Raw genomic sequence first — 22,708 nt, 5'->3', positions numbered from 1 at the left:
TGTCTCTGGATGTTTCACATATATTTCTGGGCTTTATGACTCAGAGGAAAACAAAGAGACCCAAACTGGCCTCCCCATCGAAAGATGACAGACCTTTGCTGAGCATCTGCTTTCTGCTAGGCTCTGCAGGTGCTGCAAAATGTGTAAGGCGTGAGATAACCCATGCCTCCACAGAGCTTAGATCTATTAATAAGGATCACCGAAGAACATAAATTTCCATAATGCAAGGCAGATTAACAGTTACAAGAAGAAGAGATTGGCCACACACACCTGCTATCAGTGTTGGAGTTGCTTCCCTCTGAAAATCTTTAACAAGTCATCTTTTGGAAGCTAGGTAAACCTGTCACAGGTATATTACACTGCCACAGGACAATGTTCAGTCACTAGGTAGTGTTCCTAATATGCAGCAAGTTATTTCTTTTTCAGGTCTCTGGGTCTTTGTTGTGGGAGTCATCTAGAAGTTAAGGCATCTCTCAATGAACACTGGCTCCTTGGCCTTGATTCTAGGCTCTAGATTCCTAGATGAAGGCTTTCTTCCATCACTGGCTTGGGAAACTGGATTTTATTTCTCTTATTAGGGCCATGATGAGTGGGATTGGTTTTATGATGCAAACATTCATGCTTTCCCTCCAAATAGCTTAGTGACCTGCTGTTATTTTCCTGGCTTTGAAAAATGATCCATCAAGTCTGTAAGTGCTGTGGATAGAAATGTCAAAGGACTGATTTATAAAGGAAATTAATTATTGAATTAGTAATGCATTGATTAATATGTTTTTTAACATGAAAGACTAACAAGGATGCAGTTTGAATCATGCATGCATTTAGTAATCACATTGAACTCAATACCCAAGCTTATTTGAAATTTACTGAGCTTTTAATCTAGTTTGGGGTACTTGGAGGGGCATAAGGAAAATGTGAATTCTTTGAACTTAAATAATTTCTACTTTTTCAGTTTAGACTCTACTAAAACATTAGCCACATGAATGTGTGGTCTTGATTATAGAATAAATAACATTTGCACGTATCAGAATGTTGATTAAAAGTTTTTAAAGTGTTTATCAAGATGATCTCATGCCAAAGAAGAGGGAGGACATTTTAAAGCACCTTGACATATTTTTCTAGCAAATTGCATAGCTTTTCCTGAAGAGACCCCCCACTTGCTTTCCTGATACTAAAAGACTATGCTTGATTCTGTTACTGGAAATTAAAAAACTAAAAAGCTGTTAATACCATTACTTCCCTTGTTTTAGTTTTTGGTGTGAGAACGGCTGTCCTTTCACATTAGTTTACCTAAAAGCACCAACACTGGTGGAAGACAATCTTTTAATGAATATTCTTCTGGCTTTTTTTGGTTTGATTTCCTATCAGAGGGCTAAAACTTTTGTTGTAATGTTACTGGAATATTTGTAACCACTGAATTTGTTTTTCTGTTTGTTTATGCACTTGCCTCATGGCTTTTATTTCATTCCTTTACAGGAATTTTAAACAGTTGTCAGGTGAAATGGAATTTATGACAATTAATGGAACAACATTAAGGAACTTGGAAATCCTTCAGAATCAGGTCAGGCAAACATAAGGGCTATTTGATTCAAAATGGTTTTGAAAAGAAATTTGGGATGAAGCAGCAGTCTGTTCTTAGTGCAGGTGAAACAGTATTGTCTTCAGCCGGCTGGTCTGCCTCACATCTCTTGGTAATGGTACTGCTCACTTTTTGGAGAATCAAATACATGAAATACTTACTCGGGGATTATATTGGGAGCTTTAGAGCATGCTTTTTAATGATTGAAGCAATATGGCCGTCCTCATAATTTTTATATTAAATATTTCTTTGGAAAGGTATCATCTTTAGAAATTAATATACAGTGGATATTTTTGATCTGCTTGGTTATGTTTTTCTACATATGTTTGTTTTCTATATAACTTTTTGTTAAAATGTCTGTAGCCTTACTTCATGGTCCAGCATATAAAACAAGTTTCTCTGATACTCCGTTTAACTGTAAGATACATAATATTTCACTTCACAAACTTTCATCATTGCTTACTTGCCCTTTATTGATGAATGTGAAGGATAATGAAGATATTAAAATTGTTGCTTTCATTCATTAAATTATCACTTGAAAGTGTGAGCTACTATATTGTAAAAATAATGTTATTATAACATAAAGTCACAAAAATATAAGGTAGTTCCGAGTCATTTGAGTAAGTAGAAAGAGCTGAACCATCTGCTGTGAATCACTGCTATTGCTGTGAATTAAAGTAAATGCTGAATTAGTCAGTCTCCTGACTCTTGGATTTGTTTATTACTGTCTATTTTCTCTCATTCAGGTTTCTCCCTCTGCCAGGCTGTCCTTATGTACTGCAGTCAGCCTTCCTGTTATGCATGAGCATTTTTATCATATCATTCTGTTATTTGGAAGTTGAGCATCTTTCCCACAAGTCTTTCTCTTCAACGCTATATACATCCCCAAGACAGGAAACAAGTGGTAGGAGTAGAGCCCACAGTCAGAGCCTCCAGATGCAGCCCCAGCATTCCAAGATTTCCGTACTTCTTCCACATCCTTCCTGTTCAGGTCCTATCACAGTGGCGTCAGTTCCAAAATCAAAGTCCTAAGGCAAAAATCATCCATCCTCAAAATACCCTTTGAAAACCCCTTTCTCTATTAGGACTCGGGCGCTTGTAAAAGTGGAGGCTGAGAGTTAACATCTTCTGCTTGTCTTCGCACTTCAGCTTTCTTCTCCTTTTCCATGGATCAGTGGAAAAGGGTCATGAGGAGGGGTCTGAGTAGCAGAGAGAGCAAAGGTGTAACAGGCCTCCGTCTCCCCCACCTGTCCCTCTCCCGTCTGAGTGTGCTTCTCCAATGCTCCGCGCTCTTCCTGGGACCCTTCACTGTGGTCCCAGCAGTTGGGCTTTTGTCTCAGGATGGGATGGTGCAGTCACCTATGTGGATTCCCCTCATAGGTCAGTTCTGCGTGCCCAGCTCGTCGTCAGGGAACCTTCCATGACCACTGTTGTTCCCATGCTCTGCTTTAAACTCCTGAGGTCTGGAGAGGTTGTAGCACACCTTTTATAGTTGCCTTCTGCCAGATGACATCGTGTCCTCATTGGGAGTCTTTCCTCCCACACTTGGATATAAGAGCCCTGAGGGAGGGACTGTGTCTTAATATACCTTTGCCAGTCATTCTACTGAGCACACGGGAGGTGTCCTATAAGTACCTGTTTGTTGATATGAAGGAAAAGGAAAAGGCAAAAACAAATTCAGATGAAAATTGTAACTGTGTGTTCCAAATTAAACAAACCTATTAATAGACATTTTGTGTTACAGTGAAACCTTGGTTAAAATTAAATACAATCTCTAGTTAATTGTAAATTTTTTCAATGGTTTGAAGTAGCAAAGCATAGGTAAATTTTTGCTAAGGATTTAATAAGAGGCTAAAATCAAACCCTCCCGGGTACAGTCCTAGGGTGCAGTGCACGTTCACGTCTTTCCTTAAGAGAGAGTGTTGTCATGAGATTATCTGTCTTTAGAATGTCAACTCTTAGGTAGTGGGAGATACTGAATTGCCAAAGGAACATGAAATTATTTTCACTGTGCTTTCCTAAGCCAGGAAAGGATGCAGTTATATTTTTAAGGTGTTCAGGACAGATGTTTTAAAAGAGACTTCTCAGTAATTTATTGTTAGTTAAAAACTACACATAAAGTATATCTTTCTTATGCAAAATGTCATTACTTTGTGTGTGTTTATTTGGATGTGTGTGTGTGTGTGTGTGCGTGTGTGCTAAGTTGCTTCAGGTGTGTCCGACTCTTTGCAACCCTGTGGATCTTAGCCCACCAGCCTCCTCTGTCCGTGGGATTCTCCAGGCAAGAATACGGGAGTGGGTTGCCGTACCCTCCTCCAGAGGATCTTCCTGACCCAGGGATGGAACCTGTGTCTTTTACATCTCCTACATTGGCAGACAGGGTCTTTACCACTAGCGCCTCCTGGGAAACAGAATGTGTGTATATATGTGTGTGTATGTGTGTATATATATATATATATACATTGAACACCTGTTTTGAGCATAAAAGCTAAGCATGTGTAAGATTATAATTGGGGAATATGGAATAATTAGGGCAGATGAACAACTGGCAATTTTGGTCCAAATACCATCATTGAGTTAATAAAACATGCTTTCTGGTCTTTTTTAGACTGATATGAAAACCAAAGGAAGTTTATTTTGGGTTTTAGACCATACTAAAACTTCATTTGGGAGACGCAAGTTAAAGAAGTGGGTGACCCAGCCGCTCCTTAAATTAAGGTAAAAGGAATTCTTTTTTGTGTTTTATCTGAAATTATGTAAAATTATGAAATTAAAGGTACATCAGCCTCCTTAAAACCAAGGTCACCATGGTTTATAAGAACACCATTTTCAATTGGGGAAGATTTCACTTTGTAACTAGTGATATACTGTCCAATATCATAAGGATTTTTTCCTTGTTCCCAAGAATGAGTCTTTGCAGTTGAAAGACATGGGATCTACCTGGGGAGAGTGAGGTAATCAGTTGGTTTGGGTCATCAGTAGCATAGGGTGTAGGGAGACAGGTGCTGGGAATATGGGGCACTGCCTTTGTTGAGGGCTTTGCAGGCTGGGCTGAGGAGCTAGTAGCCAGAGGCAGTTAATCCAGTGGTTCTGCACACGGGAGTGCTGGATCAGAGCTGGTGGGTGTAGGGGGATGGAGAAAGTAGTGATGGGTAGGGGACAAGTTAGCAAGTTCACGGAGAGGTTCTGAGAACCTGAGCTAGAGAAGGAGCGTAGGAATCTGAAAGAGGGCTTCGGTGTGAGATGTTTAAGAGAGAAGAATGAGTAAACTAGGAGAGCTTTCAGGAAAGGTAGGTGAGCCTAGTGCCTAAGCATAGTGGTCTCCAAGCTTGTCTGCACATCGAAGTCATCTGGGAAGCTCCAAAAACTTATACCTGTGTTCTGCCACCACATATTGTGACTTATTAGTGTGGCCTGGGAGTTGGAATTTTTAAAAGCTCCCTAGATAATTCTGACACGCAAATAGATTTGGGAGCTGTGACCTGTGCCTCTCACTTAGTAGGAGTCCCAGTAATGTTGACTGAATGACTGAATGCTGTTATCTACTGTGCTTTTGCTCTGACCCAGTATTTAATATTCAAATCATCTTCTGAGGTAGATCCTTGAGATGAGTAAATAGATTCAGAGAGTTTCAATAACTTGCTCAACATTTCACAACTGGGTAGACCGTAAAGGTAAGATCAGCATTGACTCCATCCTGAACAGCTTCCCATATGGACTGAGCAGAGAGGGGGTGGTGCTGGTGTTATATGAGTGTGAGTCAGTCTCACTAAGGCCATAGCCCGTCAGCCCCGGCACACTGCGTTCTCACCTTTGCAGTGGTACAATACCTTCTCACAGGCTGCTGTAAGGAACAGAATAAGACAGTAATCCTAACTGCCATGTTTGAGCTCCTTATCTTACAGCAAGCACTGTGCCAGGGGCTTTATGTGCATCGTCTCTTTTAAACTGCACAGCAGCCTCACTCATGGCTGCATTTTATGCTGGCTTGGTAAATAGCCATCTTTGGCAAAGGATAGCAGATGTCACTGTTGGTCATAGGCTTTAAAATACTGTTTTGATGATGATAATTACTAAATCATTTCAGGTTTTAGTGGGTTATTATGATTTCTTTTCTTGACCATAAAGACCTTCAGGTAGTGAAAACTGACTTAGGTAAAGATGAAACTCTGAAAATGGAAGTCTCTGCTTTGGGCCAGCATTTGTATGAGATAAAGATGCCTCATGGAACAAGAGCAGGCAGTCTGTGGACAGCCGTGTAAGAAGCATTGCCTGCTGGCTAATGGAAAGGCATCTGTCTAAGCAGCCACACCGTTCTTACTATTTTTTTTTTTTTTTTGATTGGTTGAAATATTCAGCAGAAACAGACTTACTAGCAGACTTTTTCATGTAAATGAAAATTTTTATTTCTGTTGTTAAACTTGTTTTGTATAAAGAGGATTAATTTGAGATGAATTCAGTAGACCATGTTGTATGTTCCTTGTGGGTTGATCATATTCTTCCTGGGATCCTCCCTGCCCAGAAAGGCTGAGAGAAAGCACTCCATGCATTGAGCTCCAGTGCTTTCAAGTGTGAACATTAGACCATTCTAAAGCGTATATAGCTGAAATTTTAGGTCATAGTTTTAAAACTTTAAGCTCTCTAATCAGTTAAAACTGACTTCAGAAGAACTCCAGTTAAATCTTACTTGCACTTGCAACCTGTTCCAAATACCTAGAGAAAATCTTGAGCTGATTAGTCAGTTGTTCAGCTGTATAGTCGTTGTTGTTTTAATGCTGACATTAGGTGCCATGCTGATCATGTCAGTTGTTTATCCAGGCTAATATTCTGTCTCTGACATTGGCGACCAAAGGTTAGTTTAGGGCTTAGTTTTCTTCTATCGTGAGATCATAGAAAAATTATTGGTGACAAGGGAATTCAGCACGATGTAAAGTGGGTTTCCCTAAGTTTTTCAAGAGCCCATTATTTGTCAGTCATCCATGAATTATCTTAAATCTCTTTATATTTTTATAAATATATATATATTTTATATTTTTAGTCTATTTTAATTCCCAGTGCAATCACAGTTCATAAATTCAGGACCAGATGTTTCAAGTTTCAGAGGATTTTCCACTCCCACTACTTTTTATTCTGCAAAATGACTTCTTTGGTGCAGGATTTTCTAGTGACTTTCTAGAAAGTATAAATGGCTTTGACCTTATTCTTATTGACTGATTCAAAGAATTCACTTGGGTTATTGAGATCAGATTTTACTCTATTGAAACCACATCGGCCTGTATAAATAGGTTATGCTTCTTATGTGTTATGACTTATGCTTTTTATCAGTTCTCTAATTTAGGCAGGAAGCTTCTTCAGTGTAGGTCTCTGGTTTCTTATAAATGAATGTCATGTTGGTAAGCCATTATTCCTAAGACCTTTTAAAATTAAATAAATTATATTGAATTCATTTTTTCAAGGTCTTGTCTTTGAATTTTTTCTGTTTCTTTTAGTTGATAAGTTGTGTCAATCTTATATATATATATATATATATACCATATGTACCTTATTGGTTTTGTCCACAAATCCCCAAATGCAAATTCTGCTTGTAAATACAGTAATGATTGGGCAGGTAGGAGCAGGGGAAAGAAAACTTTGAGAAGTGTGGCATGAGTCTCTTAAGTGATATTTTAGGCAAAAGATTAGTTTCTAAGGCAGATCTGGTCGTCATAGAAGTAGTACTAAAGATTCAGTAAAAACTTACTCTGTATTTTGAAATATTAACAAAAGTAAGTTCTGAGCTTTCTCCATGAGTACTTCTTTTTCTGTTATTGTTTAGTCACTAAGTTGTGTCTGACTCTTTTGCAACCCCATGTACTGTAACCCACCAGGCTCCTCTCTCCGTGGGATTTTTCAGGCAAGGGTACTAGAGTGGGTTGCCATTTTCTTCTCCAGGGGATCTTCTTGACCCAGGGTTCAAACCTGCATCTCCTGCTTGGCAGGTGGACTCTTTACCACTGAGCCACCAGGGAAGCCCACCTCTTTTTGTGTTCCTGCACCTTATATGTTGTTGTCACCTCTGGTTCTCTTCTGGGGCGTCTTCTCACTTTCAGCACTGCTTAGGGTCTTACCTGTGGCCGTGGCATCTCCTGTAACTTCATGTGCTGATGGCTTGGTCACCATCATCTCCCCCAGTTCCAGACCCACACATCCGCGAGCACATTTCTGCCTCAGGAAACGTTCCACATGAGTTGCAAAAGAAATTGGAAATAACATTATTTCCTTCAGTGAGAGAGTGATCTCTTGGAAATGCAGCTCTCGTGTGTGAGTGCATGCCCATACAGGTATGCATATACACTTACAGAACAGCAGAGTATTGACCACAAAAGGAATCTGAGAAATCAGTTTCTCCACTCTTAGTGGAGGAATTATTTTGACCAATGATGAAAATAGTCTGTCTGTAAGAAGTAGTATTATATCACCTTGCCTTTTTGTAAAATCACTTTTTATGAAAGACTCTCAGATGAAAGCCTTTTTGTAAAGACTTTGTTTATCAAGAAGGCTAAGTATCTCCACCTGTCTGGTCTTGCCCTTCTCTGTTCCTGTCTGCACTACCCAAAGATGATTGAAAAAACAATGTGTCTCTGATTATGTTTTGCTCTCCACTATTTACAGTTCTCACAACACACTGAGGTGTAATTTATTTCTGGACCTTTGTACAGTCTGTTCCCTTTTTCTAAAATGGAAACTACTCATTTCTGTTTCCCTCTTAATTTCCTGGCTGCTTCTTCAAAGTTTCCTTTGCTCTCTGTTCATCTCTGTATTTTTTTTTTTTTTTAATTTGTTTCTTTTAATTTAATTTGTTTCTTAAAGATTTTCTCTCTCTTTTTTTTTTTTAATATGGACCTTTTCCAAAGTCTTTATTAAACTTATTACAGTATTGTTTCTGTTTTATGTTTTGGCCCCTTTTGGCTGTGAGGCATGTGGGATTCCAGCTCCCTGACCAGGGATCGAACCCGTACCACCTGCATTGGAAGTCGAAGTCTTAACCACTGGACTGCCAGGGAAGTCCCTTTCTCTGTGTCTTTAAATGTTGGAGTTCTGAGGCCTGAATCTTAGGAGCTCCATTTTCTTCCTTCCCTTATCCTTCCTTCCCCTCCTCTCTCCAATGACCTTACCTAAACCAATGACCCTAAATATCAAAATGTCAGTGAGTCTCAACTTTATGTCTTTTGTCCTTACCCTGCTCTATTCTCCAGGCTTATATATTCAACTTAGACTCCTAACCACATAGGTGTATCACAAGCATCTCAAGCTTAACATATTTAACCCTATTCCTCCTTCTGGTTTCCCTGTTCTAGGAACCAGCTGCTCTACCTCATGAGGTTCTTGGGCCAGAAGCCTGGGAGTTACTCTGGATGCTTCCTTTTGACAACCACATCCAATCTAAGTCCTTTTGCTTTTATCTCTAAAATATATCCATAGTCTGTGTGTGTCTTGCCATCTTGACCACCATCACCCTGGTCTAAATTCTCAGTAGCTCCCACTTGGGACTGCAGCAGTATCCTCCTAACTGATCTCTCTCTCTCTCTTTTTTTTTAAACTATTTATTTTGTCTCGGGCTATAGCCGATTAACAGTGCTGTCACGGTTGCGGGTGGACAGCAAAGGCAGTCATCTATATACATGTATCCATTGTCCCACAAGCTCCCTTCCCATCCAGCCTGCCACATAACATTGAGCAGAGTTCCCTGTGCTATACAATATGTCCTTGTTGGTTGTCCATTTTAAATATAACACTAACTGATTTCCCTTTAGAAAATGAAAACTGAATTATGTCACTCCCCTTCCTTAATCCTCATTGGCTTTCCATTGTGCTTCGGGTAAAATTAAAATTCTTAAACATGGCTCTTCAGTATGACTGTGCATTCGTGCGTTCATTGTTTCCTGATCACTCCGGCCTTCCTCTGATTTCTGAGTATCCCAGAACTTTCTCTCATCTTTTGGTCTCTGCATTTACTCATCTTTCTATCTAGAATGTTCTTTGCTCTCTCTTCAATTTTTACAGTTAACTCCTCTATTCTTTAGGTTTTACCTTAAAGTGCTACTTCTTCAGAGAGTTTTTTCTTTGCCCTCCTAATCCAAGTTATGTTCTTCATATCATTTTTGAATAGTATATAGGACTTATTATGATTGATATTTATCAGTGTTGTTTAATATCTGTCTCACAAAACTGTGTGTTTCATTTATAACAAGCATTCAATAAGTATCTTTCCCCTGTGCTCATTTCTCTACATGTGTACTTTTCAAACAAAATATGTTATTATTGTAAAATATGCATAATGTATAATTTATCATCATAATAATTTTTATGTGTCAGTAAATATATTACATTCATGAAGTACATTTGAAAATGTAATAAATACATTAATATTGTTGTGCAACCACAACACAGTCCATCTTCAGAACTCTTTTCATCTTGCAAAACTGAAACTCAGTACACTTTACTGAATAACTTCTCATTACCTCCTTTTCCTAACCTTGAGCAAACACCATATTACTTTCTGTCTTTATGAATTTGACTATTCTAGGTACCCCACAAAGGTGAAATAACACAAGGTTTGTCTTTTTGTGACCATCTTATTTCATTTAGTGTGATATCTTCAAGGTTCATTCATGTTGTATATATCAATATTTTGTCCTTTTTTGAAAAATTGAGGTATAGTATGTAGTTGCTTTATAATATTTTATTAATTTCAGTTGTATAACACAGTAGTTCAATATTTTTATAGATTATACTCAATTTAGGAGAAGGCAATGGCACCCTACTCCAGTACTCTTGCCTGGAAAATCCCATGGACGGAGGAGCCTGATAGGCTGCAGTCCATGGGGTCGCAAAGAGTTGAACACGACTGAGAGATTTCACTTTCACTTTTCACTTTCATGCATTGGAGGAGGAAATGGCAACCCATTCCAGCGTTCTTGCCTGGAGAATCCCAGGGATGGCGGAGCCTGGTGGACTGCCGTCTGTGGGGTAGCACAGAGTCGGACACGACTGAAGCGACTTAGCAGCAGCAGCAGCATAATCAATTTAAAGTTATTACAAAATAATGACTATAATTCCCTGTGTTATACAATATATCCATTATTTGTTCTATACATAGTGGTTTATGTCTCTTAATCCTATACCTCTACCTTGCCCAGCCCACTTTTCATCTCCCAGCTGGTAACCACTAGTTCATTCTCTAAATCTGTGAGTCTGTTCTTGTTTTGTTACATATGTTTATTTGTTTTACTTTTTTAGAGTCTGCATATAAGTGATTCAGTTCAGTTCAGTTCAGTTCAGTCACTCAGTCGTTTCTGACTCTTTGTGACCCCATGAATTGCAGCATGCCAGGCCTCCCTGTCCATCACCAGCTCCCGGAGTCTACCCAAACCCATGTCCATCTAGTCAGTGATGCCATTCAACCATCTCATCCTCTGTCGTCCCCTTCTCCTCCTGCCCTCAATCTTTCCCTGCATCAGGGTCTTTTCTAATGAGTCAGCTCTTTGCATCAGGTGGCCAAAGTATTGGAGTTTCAGCTTCAACATCAGTCCTTCCAGTGAACACCAAGGACTGATCTCCTTTAGGATGGACTGGTTGGATCTCCTTGTAGAGTCCAAGGGACTCTCAAGAGTCTTCTCCAACACCACAGGTCAAAAGCATCAATTCTTTGGTGCTCAGCTTTCTTTATAGTCCAACCCTCACATCCATACATGACTACTGGAAAAACCATAGCCTTGACTAGACGGACCTTTGTTGACAAAGTAATGTCTCTGCTTTTGAATATACTGTCTAGGTTGGTCATAACTTTCCTTCCAAGGAGTAAGTGTCTTTTAATTTCATGGCTGCAGTCACCATCTGCAGTGATTTTGGAGCCCAGAAAAATAAAGTCAGCCACTGTTTCATGTTTCCCCATCTACTTTCCATGAAGTGATGGGATGCCATGATCTTCATTTTCTGAATGTTGAGATTTAAACCAACTTTTTCACTCTCCTCTTTCACTTTCATCAAGAGGCTCTTTAGTTCTTCTTCACTTTCTGCCATAAGGGTGGTGTCATCTGCATATCTGAGGTTATTGAGATTTCTCCCAGCAATCTTGATTCCAGCTTGTGCTTCTTCCAGCCCAGCGTTTCTCATGATGTCCTCTGCATAGAAGTTAAATAAGCAGGGTGACAGTATACAGCCTTGGTGTACTCCTTTTCCTATTTGGCAGAGAGTATTTGTCTTTCTCTGACTTATTTCATAAAGCATAATACTATCTAGGTCTATCCACATTATTGCAAATTGTAGAATTTCATTCTTTTTTATGGCTGAGTAATATTCCATTGTATATATATCACAGATTCTTTACCTGTTCATCTGTTAGTGGACACTTAGGTTATTTCCGTATGTTGGTTTTTCTAAATAGTGATCATGTGATCATTGGGGTACGTGTATCTTTTCAGATTAGTGTTTTTGTTTTCTTTAAATGTATATCCAGCAGTAGAATTACTGGGTTATATGGTATTCTATTATTAGTTTTTTGAGTAGCCTCCATACTGTTTTCCATATTGGCTGCAGCAATTTACAATCTCACCAATAGTGTACTGTCGTTCAGTCACTCAGTCCTGTCCAACTCTTTGTGACCTCATGGACTGCAGCTTGCCAGGCTTCCCTGTCCTTCACTATCTCCCAGAGTTTGCTCAAACTCATGTGCATTGAGTTGTTGATGCCATCCAACCATTTCATCCTCTGTTGTCCCCTTCTTCTCCTGCCTTAAATCTTTCCCAGCCCCAGGGTCTTTTCCAGTGAGTCAGCTCTTTGCCTCTGGTGACCATAGTATTAGAGCTTCAGCTTTAGCATCAGTCCTTCCAATGATATTTAGAGTTGATTTTCTTTAGGTTTGACTGATTTTATTTCCTTACTGTCCAAGGGACTCTGAAGAGTCTTCTCCAGCATCACAGTTCGAAAGCATCAATTCTTCAGCACTTAGCCTTCATTATGGTCCAACTCTCACATCCCTACATAACTGCTGGAAAAACCATAGCTTTGACTATGTGGACCTTTGTCAGCAAAGTGATGTCTCTGCTTTTTTAATATGCTGTCTAGGTTTGTCATAGCTTTTCTTCCAAGGAGCAAGTGTCTTTTAACTTCATGGCTGTAGTCACAGTCCTCAGGGATTTTGGAATCCAAGAAAATAAAGTCTGTCACTTTCTACTTTTTTCCCTATCTATTTGCTGTGAAGTGATGGGACTGGATGCCATGATATTCAGTTTTTGAATGTTGAGTTTCAGTCTTTTTCACTGTCCTCTTTCACCTTTATCAAGAGGCTCTTTAGTTTCCCCTTTGCTTTCTGCCATTAGGGTAGAGTCACCTGCATGTCTGAGGTTATTGATATTTCTCCCAGCGGTCTTGATTCCCGCTTGAGCTTCATCCAGGTTGGCATTTCACATAATGCACTAGGGTTCCGTTTTCTCCTCTCCAACATTTATTTGTTGACTTTTTGATGATAGTCATTTTGACTGTTGTGAAGTTATAATTTTAATATGGTTTGATTCACATTTCTTTGATAATTAGTGATGTTGAGTATCTTTTCATATGCCTGTTGGCTATCTGTGTATCTCCTTTGGAAAAATGTCTATTCAGATCTTCTGCCCATTTTAAAAATTGTTTTATATTGAATTGTATGAGCTATTTATGTAATTTGGATATTAACTCCTTATTGGTCATGTCAGTTGTAAGTAACCTCCCAATCAGTAGGTTGTATTTTTGTTTTATTGACAGTTTCCTTGACTGTGCAAAAGCTTTCAAGTTTAATCAGACCTCATTTGTTTAGTTTTGCTTTTTTTTCTTTTGTCTTGGGAGGCAGATTCAAAAACATATTGCTATGAGTTATGTTGAAGAGTGTTCTGGCTATGTTTTCTTCTAGGAATTTTATGGTTTCAGGTCTTAGATTTAGATCTTTGAATCCATTTTGAGTTTCTTTTGTGTATGTTTCAATGATGTATTCTGATTTTACTGATTTACGTGTCACATCTAGTTTTTCCAGCATCACTTATTGAGGAGACTGTCTCTTGTTGCCGCCTTTGTCATAGATTAATTGACCATAAGTGCATGGGTTTATTTCTTGGCTGTCTACTCTGTTCCATTGATCTATACATCTGTTTCTGTACTCGTACCATACTGTTTTGATTACTGTAGCTTTGTAGTATTGTTATTAAGTGGATATTTATTATTCATTGAAGGAATAATTAAAAGAGTAACTCATTCAAGATCTAACTCAGTTCCTGCCTCTGAAAAGTTCTTCTCCCTCAATCCCCACTTCATCCTTGTAGAAAGGTATCTTCCCTCAATTTTATCCTGCTTCTTACTCCTCCACCCCTGACACATACACAGAATGCATAATGAGGCTAACAGTGCTTTTAATATAACAGGTGATCAAGAAATTATGAACAAATGAATCCATTTAACAATCTTAGGGTTGTAAGTAGGCTTTGAAAATAAAAACACATCTATGTAAGGGAAGTTTATTTTTCTCAGAAAAACTCCTTGAATTAAAAGACCCTTAGAAGCAGTTTTTTTTTTGTTTTTTTTTTCATATGATTCCTTGTCTTAGTGCCATAGAATTGGTTCTGAGAAATCATTTCTTCCCTTCTAGTGGAATAATTGCTTGGTCTGATGTGAAAAGGTGATATTTAACCATGGAAGAAATGGTGTTGCAACATCTTGCATTCTTGTCACACCCCTCATAGGGTTAGAAGTTACTCAGAGAAAGTCATATGACTTAGTAAGGAATCCAGGCTTGGTGACAAGAATCAGGCATAGCTAGTTTTAAGTATCATGTAAAAAAAATCTAGCTTATACCTCTAAACTCATCTGAGTCAAACTTTATTTGCTTACAAATATTTAGAGTCATTATGATTTTCGAGTATGGCTTTTTAAAGTCCATACCAGTAGAATCTGAAGTACATAATGGGTCTGTTAGTTTATTATGGGTGCTGAAACGAAGTACCCAAAGACTAGATGGCTTAAACAGCATGAATTTGTCTCACAGTTCTGGAGGCTAGAAGTCCAAGATCAAAGCATCTGTGTGTCTGTGAAGGAGAATCTATTCAGTGTCCCTCTCCTAGCTTCTGGTGGTTTGTTGTCAATCTTTGGTGTGTCACTTGGCTTATAGACGTGTCTTTTTTTTTTTTAAGGGATAATGCCTTTTGTTTTTTTCCTGTGTTTGTTTTACATTTTATTTATTTATTTTTGGCTGTGCCGAGCCTTCATTGCTCTACACAGGCTTTCTCTAGCTGTGACGAGTTGGGGCTACTTTCTCGCTGTGGTGCACGGGCTTCTCACTGCTGTGGCTTCTCTTTTGCAGAGCATGGGCTGTAGGACACACAGGCTTCAGTAGTTGCAGTTCACAGGCTCTAGAGCATGTACTCAGTCATGATGCACGGGCTTGGTTGCTCCACAGCATCTGGACTCTTCCCAGACTGGGGATGGACCCATGTCCCGTGCATTAACAGGCATTCTCTTACCCACTGCACCACCAGGGAAATCCAGTGTGTCACACTTACCTCTGCCTTCATGTTCGTGTGGTATTTTCCCTGTGTGCTTCTCTCTTCATACGGCATTCTTTTAGTAAGAATATAATCATATTGGATTAGGAGCTTACACTGTTCCATTATGACCTCATCTTAACCAATTGAATCTACAGTAACCCTACTTCCAAGTCAGGTCACATTCTGAGGCACTGGGGGTTAGGTCTTCAACACATATTTTTGGAGGGGACACAATTTCATCCATAACAGATAGGCTCAATTATTTCATATTTTTCCTTTTCTTGGCACAGACAGATCAAATGTGCTCATCTCTTGAATGGAAACAAGTGTTTTGATTATCATTTAAATGTGTCACACATTTTTATTCAACATCTGAAGTGAGATGGTAGAGAACACTGAATTTGTAAATTGCAAACATTCTGTAATTTTATGCCTGTAGTACAGGACTCTGAAAAATCTTTCATCTTCCTTACCTTTGAAAAACATTCTGGATTGTATCTGTCCAGGTGTAGGTATTTATGCAAAATGTTTAGATTGATTTTAGAGATGAAAAGGAAACTTTATTTTTTTAAAAAAAGAAAGGAAAGTATTTTGCTAGAAAGGAGATGTCCAGATCTAAGAGTTGAGAAAAGAAGAGTAGCCAAGGTGGGAGGAGGGAAGTGCTGAGGCTTGAGAGGTGAGTTCTGGTCTGTTCCTCTCTGTACCAGTGTCTACGTGGGGGAAGTAGGAGATGAAAACTCAAAAGGATCAAATGCATAGAAGATGGTAGCGGTTACTGCTTTTGTTTTATAGATGAGAAAAAGTGACATTCAGGTTCATTATCCAAGATTATCCAGCAAAGCACACAGGCATATCTGAAAGCACAGTTTTGGAGCCAATGAGACACTAGAGCTTGAGTTCAGATTTGCTCCCGCATTTCTGTCACTTGGGACAAGTTACGAACTTTTGAACACTTCAGTTTCTTCACTTGTAAAATGGAAATTGCACCACCTACCCTGTAGTGGTGTTATGAGGACCAAATGAGATGGTCTGCATAAAGGGTTAGTGTGGATCCTGGCGTCAGTCACACGGTCAAGTGGCTGTGGACTTTATAATACCCCAAAGGCTGTGGACTTTATAATACCCCAAAATTGGAAGCAACCTGGCTATTAGGAGGGGAGTGCTAAAATAGTTACCTGGTCATACGTTAGAATACGGGATAGCAGTTAAAATGAATGAGTTGAGTCTACATGTTTTAACATGGATAACTCTCATAAAAATAATGTTTATGACATAGGACATGATAACCTATTTATCTAAATGTTGTAACACACAGTAATACCGTTTGTTGTTTCAGGTTTCAGACATAAGTGGCAGAAATATAAGTACAAGAAGTAGAAAGGATGTTTAATAACATCAGGAAAGTGGTTACTTCTGGGAAGAGAAGAAAGAGAAAGAAAAATGGATGGAGGAGTGTTTTCTGTGTGTTTGCAGTGTTTTATTTTTAGAAAGTAATAATATGGAGAAAATATACATATACACATATACATGTATATTTTTTTAAATGGTACTGCTACCACCCCTTCACCACCATCCTGATCAGGTGACAGTGAGATGCAAACTCAAGCCCATCTGTCTGGAAAGCCCATGTTAGACTCCAGAGCATTTACTTTTCACCTCATCTTGTTTTAGAAAGATGGGAAGTCAGTCCTGGCTGGGGGCTTCCAGTGGTGAAAGGAAGGAGGCTATGTGCCCCTGTTGTCAGCTGTCCAGTATATGTCCCCATCAGTTCTCCGGAATCTGGTGCTTCATGCGTTGTGTCTTTTGTGTAGCTGTAGTCAGGATTTTGGAGAATGTGCAAGGGCTACTGGTGAGTAGGTGGGGGTCCCTGTGTGCGTCTTTCTCAGAATCATACAACCATTAGCAGTTGAGCATTGTCATTGTCTGTGGTCAGGCTTGGATCACAACCTTTCTCTTTCATTTAATGCTTTAACTTGACCCAATCCTGGGGATTTAGGAAGCTCAGCTTTCTGTTCTGATTGACCAGGTGCCCATTAACACTTAGTAGTATAAAATAGGTTTTTAAAATTTTGTATGATTTAATCTCAATGACAAGACAGTGTTCCTATTCTCAAGGAGCTTCTAATCTAATTTGACCAAGGTATAATCTTCTAGTGAGGAGGAGCTGAAAGTGAAGGAAACTTTAATACCTAAAATAAAATGCTTGCTCTTCACTATCTAGCTCAATAATGTAGTTAGAACAAATGAAGAATACTTTTATAATTCAGTTAGATTTTTAGAAAGCTGCTTAAGAGAATTAAGCATGCTAAGTATTCTTGGAATTTAAATCACATAAATATTTAAGAAAATTGAAGCTTGTTGGTATTAGGAAGTAGGTCTGGGACTAGATTTCTGTGTAATTTTCTAGAGCACTAAGTATATTTTACTGATAGTTAATTCTCTTGAATAATTTTTAAAATTTATTTATTTTTAATGGAGGATAATTGCTTTACAATATTGTATTGGTTTTTGCCATACATTAACATGAATCAGCTATAGGTATACATGTCCCTTCCCTCTTGAACCTTCTCTTGAGTAATTAAATGACTTTTATTTTGGTAAACCCTTATGTTTGGGGTATTAGCGTTTGTATCTCTAATTCATATGCATACGTGCATACTAAGTCGCTTCAGTCGTGTCTGACTGTGACCGCATAGACTGTAGCCCGTCAGGCTCCTCTGTCCATGGGATTCTCCAGGCAAGAATACTGAAGTGGGTTGTCATTTCCTACTCCAGGGGATCTTCCCCACCCAGGGATCGAACCTGTGTCTTTTAGGTCTCCTGCACTGGCAGGCAGGTTCTTTACCGCTAGTGCCACATAGCCCTAGTCTAAGTGACAAAGTAATAGAATATTATATGTTTGCTCCACTTAACATTTCATTTATTTTAGCAAGACTAAGTGCCATTTTTAACTCTGGAACTTCCTGAAATTAACTACATGAGAAGGCCCTATTTATTCTTTGTGGTTTCCCATGATCCATGAGTCTGCTTATAAACATTCACATGTGGTGACTCTAATCTTACTCAGTCCAGTGAGACACAGTACTGCTCACAAATGGGATGGAAGAGTGGTGGGTGAAGCCTACCTGGGGGCTGTGATTGATGGGTGTTGACCCCCTGCCTCTTCACCTTTGCTGTGTGGACGTGAGTGAAAGTGGAGAGGGGTTTTGCTGCCACCAAGAAAAAGTGACCCTAAAAGCCTCTTATCCAAATGTCTGCCCTGTTATTGCATATGGTTTAACCAGCATCTTTTGGGATGCTTCTGTGCAGGAACCTTGAGCTGGTCTCTGCTTTGTTCTGTAGTTGCCAAGTTTCCAAGAATATATAACAGGCCAACCTTACACCCAGGTTCATTATTCTGATTCGTCTTATCCCTGTGGTCTGGCAGTCTCCAAGTTGTGAAACTTATTTATAATTGTCCCATCATGCCTTATGGTTCCTAGTAAAAACAAATACAGATCCTCCCTGAAGATGTACACTCTCATCTAGGCCTCCTAGGAATTTCAAAGAGAAAACTCTGCCATAAGTTCATAAACCATAATTACAAAAGATGTGGGGAAACAAGTACCCATGAGTGTGAGTTAGTGGAAGTTATAAACACTAGACAGAATCCCAAGACCTTTAGATAGTGAGATTAGAAAGATGAATATTGAACCACCAAATTAAAGGAAACACAAAAGGGAATCAAAACATGAGCACAGCACAAAAATACCATCAGAAGAAATCAGATTGATTTTTAAAAACAACTCCATGTAGCTTTTATTAATATAAACAGTGGGTAGGATTGAGGCCTGCGCAGGTCCCAGCCTTACCATGGTTTGGGATTGCTACCTGCCTCATAAAGCAAAGCAGAGGGTTTTTCTTCTGGGAGGACAAAAGTCGTCTCCTCCTCTGAAAAAACCTTTTACATAGTTGGCTTTGGCATCTTCTAGGAATAGAGGGGCAGGGATTGAGGCTTCATGAGTCTGGGTTTTCAGTTGAGGTGTTACTGGGGAGCAAGTTCTTGTTAGGTTGCAGAAAGAATTCAGAGACAAGACAGAGAGGTCAGGGAAGCAAAGCGAGAATTTATTAAGTGGACAGTGGGCAGTCTCAGGTGAGTAGCTGCACTGAGTTTGTTTGGCATTGCAGTTATATGAGGCATAGAAATGAAGGAGCAGAATATTCATTGGGGAGGGAGGGGTTTGGAGTTGTATACTCTGATTTTCATCCCAGCTCCACCTTCCTGAGGCGAGGGGGGATTTTTGTCCTTATTTAGTCTTGATCAGAAGTATCATGGTATCACTGCATGATGGGAACTTCTTATCTTCAAGGCTAATTTTACTGTAATAAGACCATGATGAGCAAAAGATTACATTCAGATGCCAGAGATTCCCTCCTTTTCCTATCTTTCTTTGTCGGCCTCCAGGACACTTATCACCCCAAAATGTGTGGTTTCATGTCAGTCCAGAGGTTCCTTCTTTTCTTTGTATGCCCAAGGACTCACATTGTTGATAAGATGTATGGTCTCCTGCAATTTGGCCTGCACCCCCCTTTCTCTGTTTTCTTTAGCTATCTGCCTGCTCAAACAGAGGAAGAGAGAGAAGGTCAGAGTGGAGTGTCGTTATCTCAGAACTCATCTCTGTTAACTCAGCCTGAGCTTCTTGAGTCATGGAAGTGGATTCCTTACTAAAGTAATAGTCTCCAAAAAAAAGAAAAGAAACAAATGGTGAGTTAGACCAGTGTAGATGAAATAACTGAAATCCAAGATATTATCTAAAGAAATTACCCAGAGTGTAGCACAGAGAGATAGTATGAGCAAAGAGAAAAGAGACTAAAAGACAAATAAAAAATTAGGTGGTCTAACATAGTCTTCATCAAATTTCCAGTAGAAGAAAATGAGAGAGATTAGGAAAAGAGAGACAGTGTTCAAAGAAATGAAAGATGAGAGTTTCTCACATTTCATGAAAGATGTGAATCTTTAGGTTTAGAAAGCACAGTTGAATCCAAAGTGCAATTGAAAACAAACAAGAAATCCACATTTTCCTAAATTACAATGAAACTATGTATGATTCTAAATCAGAGATAAAAATCCTATAGAGGTCAAGGGAGCAAAGAAAGATCAACTGTAAAGCAATGGAAATTACATAACTGATTTAAGTTCTATTTTCCCTATCTATTCTGTTCTTCATCTGCTTTCTTTTCACAATGTCTTTTGAATTTTTTGAGTATTTTTTTATCATTCAGCCCCATACCCCACAAAGCTTGGTAGTTTGTAGCCTCTTTCTATTGTCTGTTGCTTCTCTTGATTCTTACTCATCTGGCTTCTTTTTATACATGAACACTTGATTATCTTTGTGTATGAATTATATTATTTGAAAATTTGTTTTTTTTTTTTTGTAATTTTAATTTTATCTTATTTTTAAACTTTACATAATTGTATTAGTTTTGCCAAATATCAAAATGAATCCATCACAGGTATACATGTGCTCCCCATCCTGAACCCTCCTCCCTCCTCCCTCCCCATACCATCCCTCTGGGTCGTCCCAGTGCACTAGCCCCAAGCATCCAGTATCGTGCGAGAGCAACACTGTTTACAGTAGCCAAGATATGGAAACAACCCAAATGTCCATCAACAGACGACTGGCATAAGAAGATGTGGTGTGTATACACACACACACACACACACACACACACTTGTGCTTGTGTTTGTGCTTAGTCAGTCATTCGTATCCAGCTCTTTGTGACCCCATGGACTATAGCCCCCACCCAGGCTTCTCTGTCCATGGGGATTCTCCAGGCAAGAATACTGGAGTTGGTTGCCATGCCCTCCTCCAGGGGATCTTCCCAACCCAGGGATCAAACCCAGGTCTCCTGCATTGCAGGTGGATTCTTTACCATATGGGCCACACACACACACACACACACACACACACACACACAAATAATGGAATGTTACTCTGTCATAAAAAAGAATGAAATATTATATTGCCATTTTCACCAGTATGAATGGACCTAGAGAACATTATATGTAGTGACAAATACTGTATGATGTTACATGTATGTGTAATCTAAACACCATACAGATGAATGTATATGTAAAGTAGAAACAGACTCATAGAAAGCAAACTTATGGTTACAGAGGGAAAGGTTTGAAAGCATTTTATATATATATATAAATATTATATATATAAAAATAGAATTATATTTAATATTTTGTAATAATTTATAATGAAACATAATATGAAAAAAAAACTTGAATCACTTTACCTCTGAAACTAACACAATATAGTTGATGTCAACTGTACTTTAATTAAATAAATAATACGAGTACTAACGTGAAGGTACCTTCTCCTAAAGAATATTTTTGTTTGCTTTTGCCAGATTCTTGGTGGTATTACCAGTCTGGGACTGTCTTAATATAAGTTCAGTTTTGACATGTTTCAGTTCATCCAAATGATACTAACCTAGACTACAAATTTACCCTTACTATGAGGCCAGCTCATTTTTGCAGAAGATTCTTCTGGCATATCTTTTTAGTGCAAAAGTAGTGTTGACTGCTGGATTATTTATTTGGGTTCTTGTTTTCATTTTGATAGTTTTTTCTTACCATTTTGTTAGTCCTTTGATACTTGTGACAACATGTTTTTATGTTTTGTTTGGCTTTTTAAATTGTCCCCAATGGGAGGGATGGTCTGGAAGTACCCATTCCCATTATTGTCAAAAACAGAAATCATCTTTCATGCTCTTTTCAATGGCTTAGGTTTGTGGCCTGAACCAATAATGGAAGGTAGCTGTCAGGAAATTGTTTTGTCTAATATTCTGAAAGGGGTAAATTGTCTCGGTAAAATGATGCCTCTTTTGAATATGAGTAATAAAAATCCTTAAAAACTGGTTGGGTGATTTACAGTTTGCAACTAAGTAAATATTCAGAATAGCTCTTTACAATGTAATTTCATAAATAAACCCTTTCTTTCATGGTCTGTAAGGTTTTGAGCATGATGTTTGCAGATGGCATCTTACTACCTCTCATTACCTCTCAGAAAGAAGTTATTCCTCCTTTTCTCCTCTCTCCCTCCCTGTATAATCCATCACAATCCCTGTTTACTTTACCTCTATAATATGTTTTTAAACTATGTGCTCTTTGCACTGGTATGTCCTCTACTTGGGTTTAGATCATCAGTGCCACTCCTCTGGATTCCTGAAGCGTCCTCCTAATCAGTGTTCCTGCTACTGTCCTTGTGTCCTTGTCAAAATTAGCCGTTGACTCCCCTTGCTCTCAGGACTAAGTCAGAGCTCCTGTGTGGCCTGCATTATTCCCGTGACCAAGTTCCTGTTCTGTTTTCTAGCTCCTACTGTTACACTTTCACTCTCCATCTTCTGTTTTTTTTTTTTTAATTTGACTGTGCTGGGTCTTAGGGCATGTGGGTCTTCAGTCTTTGTTGCAGCGTGTGGGGTCTTTAGTTGCAGCATGTGGGATCTAGTTCCCTATCCAAGGATCAAACCTAGGCCCCCTGCGTTTGGAGTGCCGAGTATTAGCCCCTGTACCACCAGGGAAGTCCCT

General features: G+C 38.9%; 1 protein-coding gene across 3 annotated transcripts in view; it reads left to right on the top strand.

The window, feature by feature from the left end:
* Positions 1–22,708, top strand: part of MSH3 (mutS homolog 3) — a 182,661-nt gene that overhangs the window by 54,671 nt on the left and 105,282 nt on the right. For all 3 annotated transcript variants that reach the window (XM_027545706.1, XM_027545705.1, XM_027545707.1), the window contains exons 11-12: positions 1,477–1,561; positions 4,188–4,297. In XM_027545706.1, the coding sequence (XP_027401507.1) occupies positions 1,477–1,561; positions 4,188–4,297 (195 nt within the window). The remainder of the gene's footprint in view (positions 1–1,476; positions 1,562–4,187; positions 4,298–22,708) is intronic.

The sequence above is a fragment of the Bos indicus x Bos taurus genome, chromosome 7, assembly GCF_003369695.1.
Source record: "Bos indicus x Bos taurus breed Angus x Brahman F1 hybrid chromosome 7, Bos_hybrid_MaternalHap_v2.0, whole genome shotgun sequence".
NCBI classification, from domain to species: domain Eukaryota; kingdom Metazoa; phylum Chordata; class Mammalia; order Artiodactyla; family Bovidae; genus Bos; species Bos indicus x Bos taurus.
The sequence above is the reverse complement of the archived record's forward strand: the minus strand, read 5'-3'. Positions and strand labels throughout refer to the sequence as shown.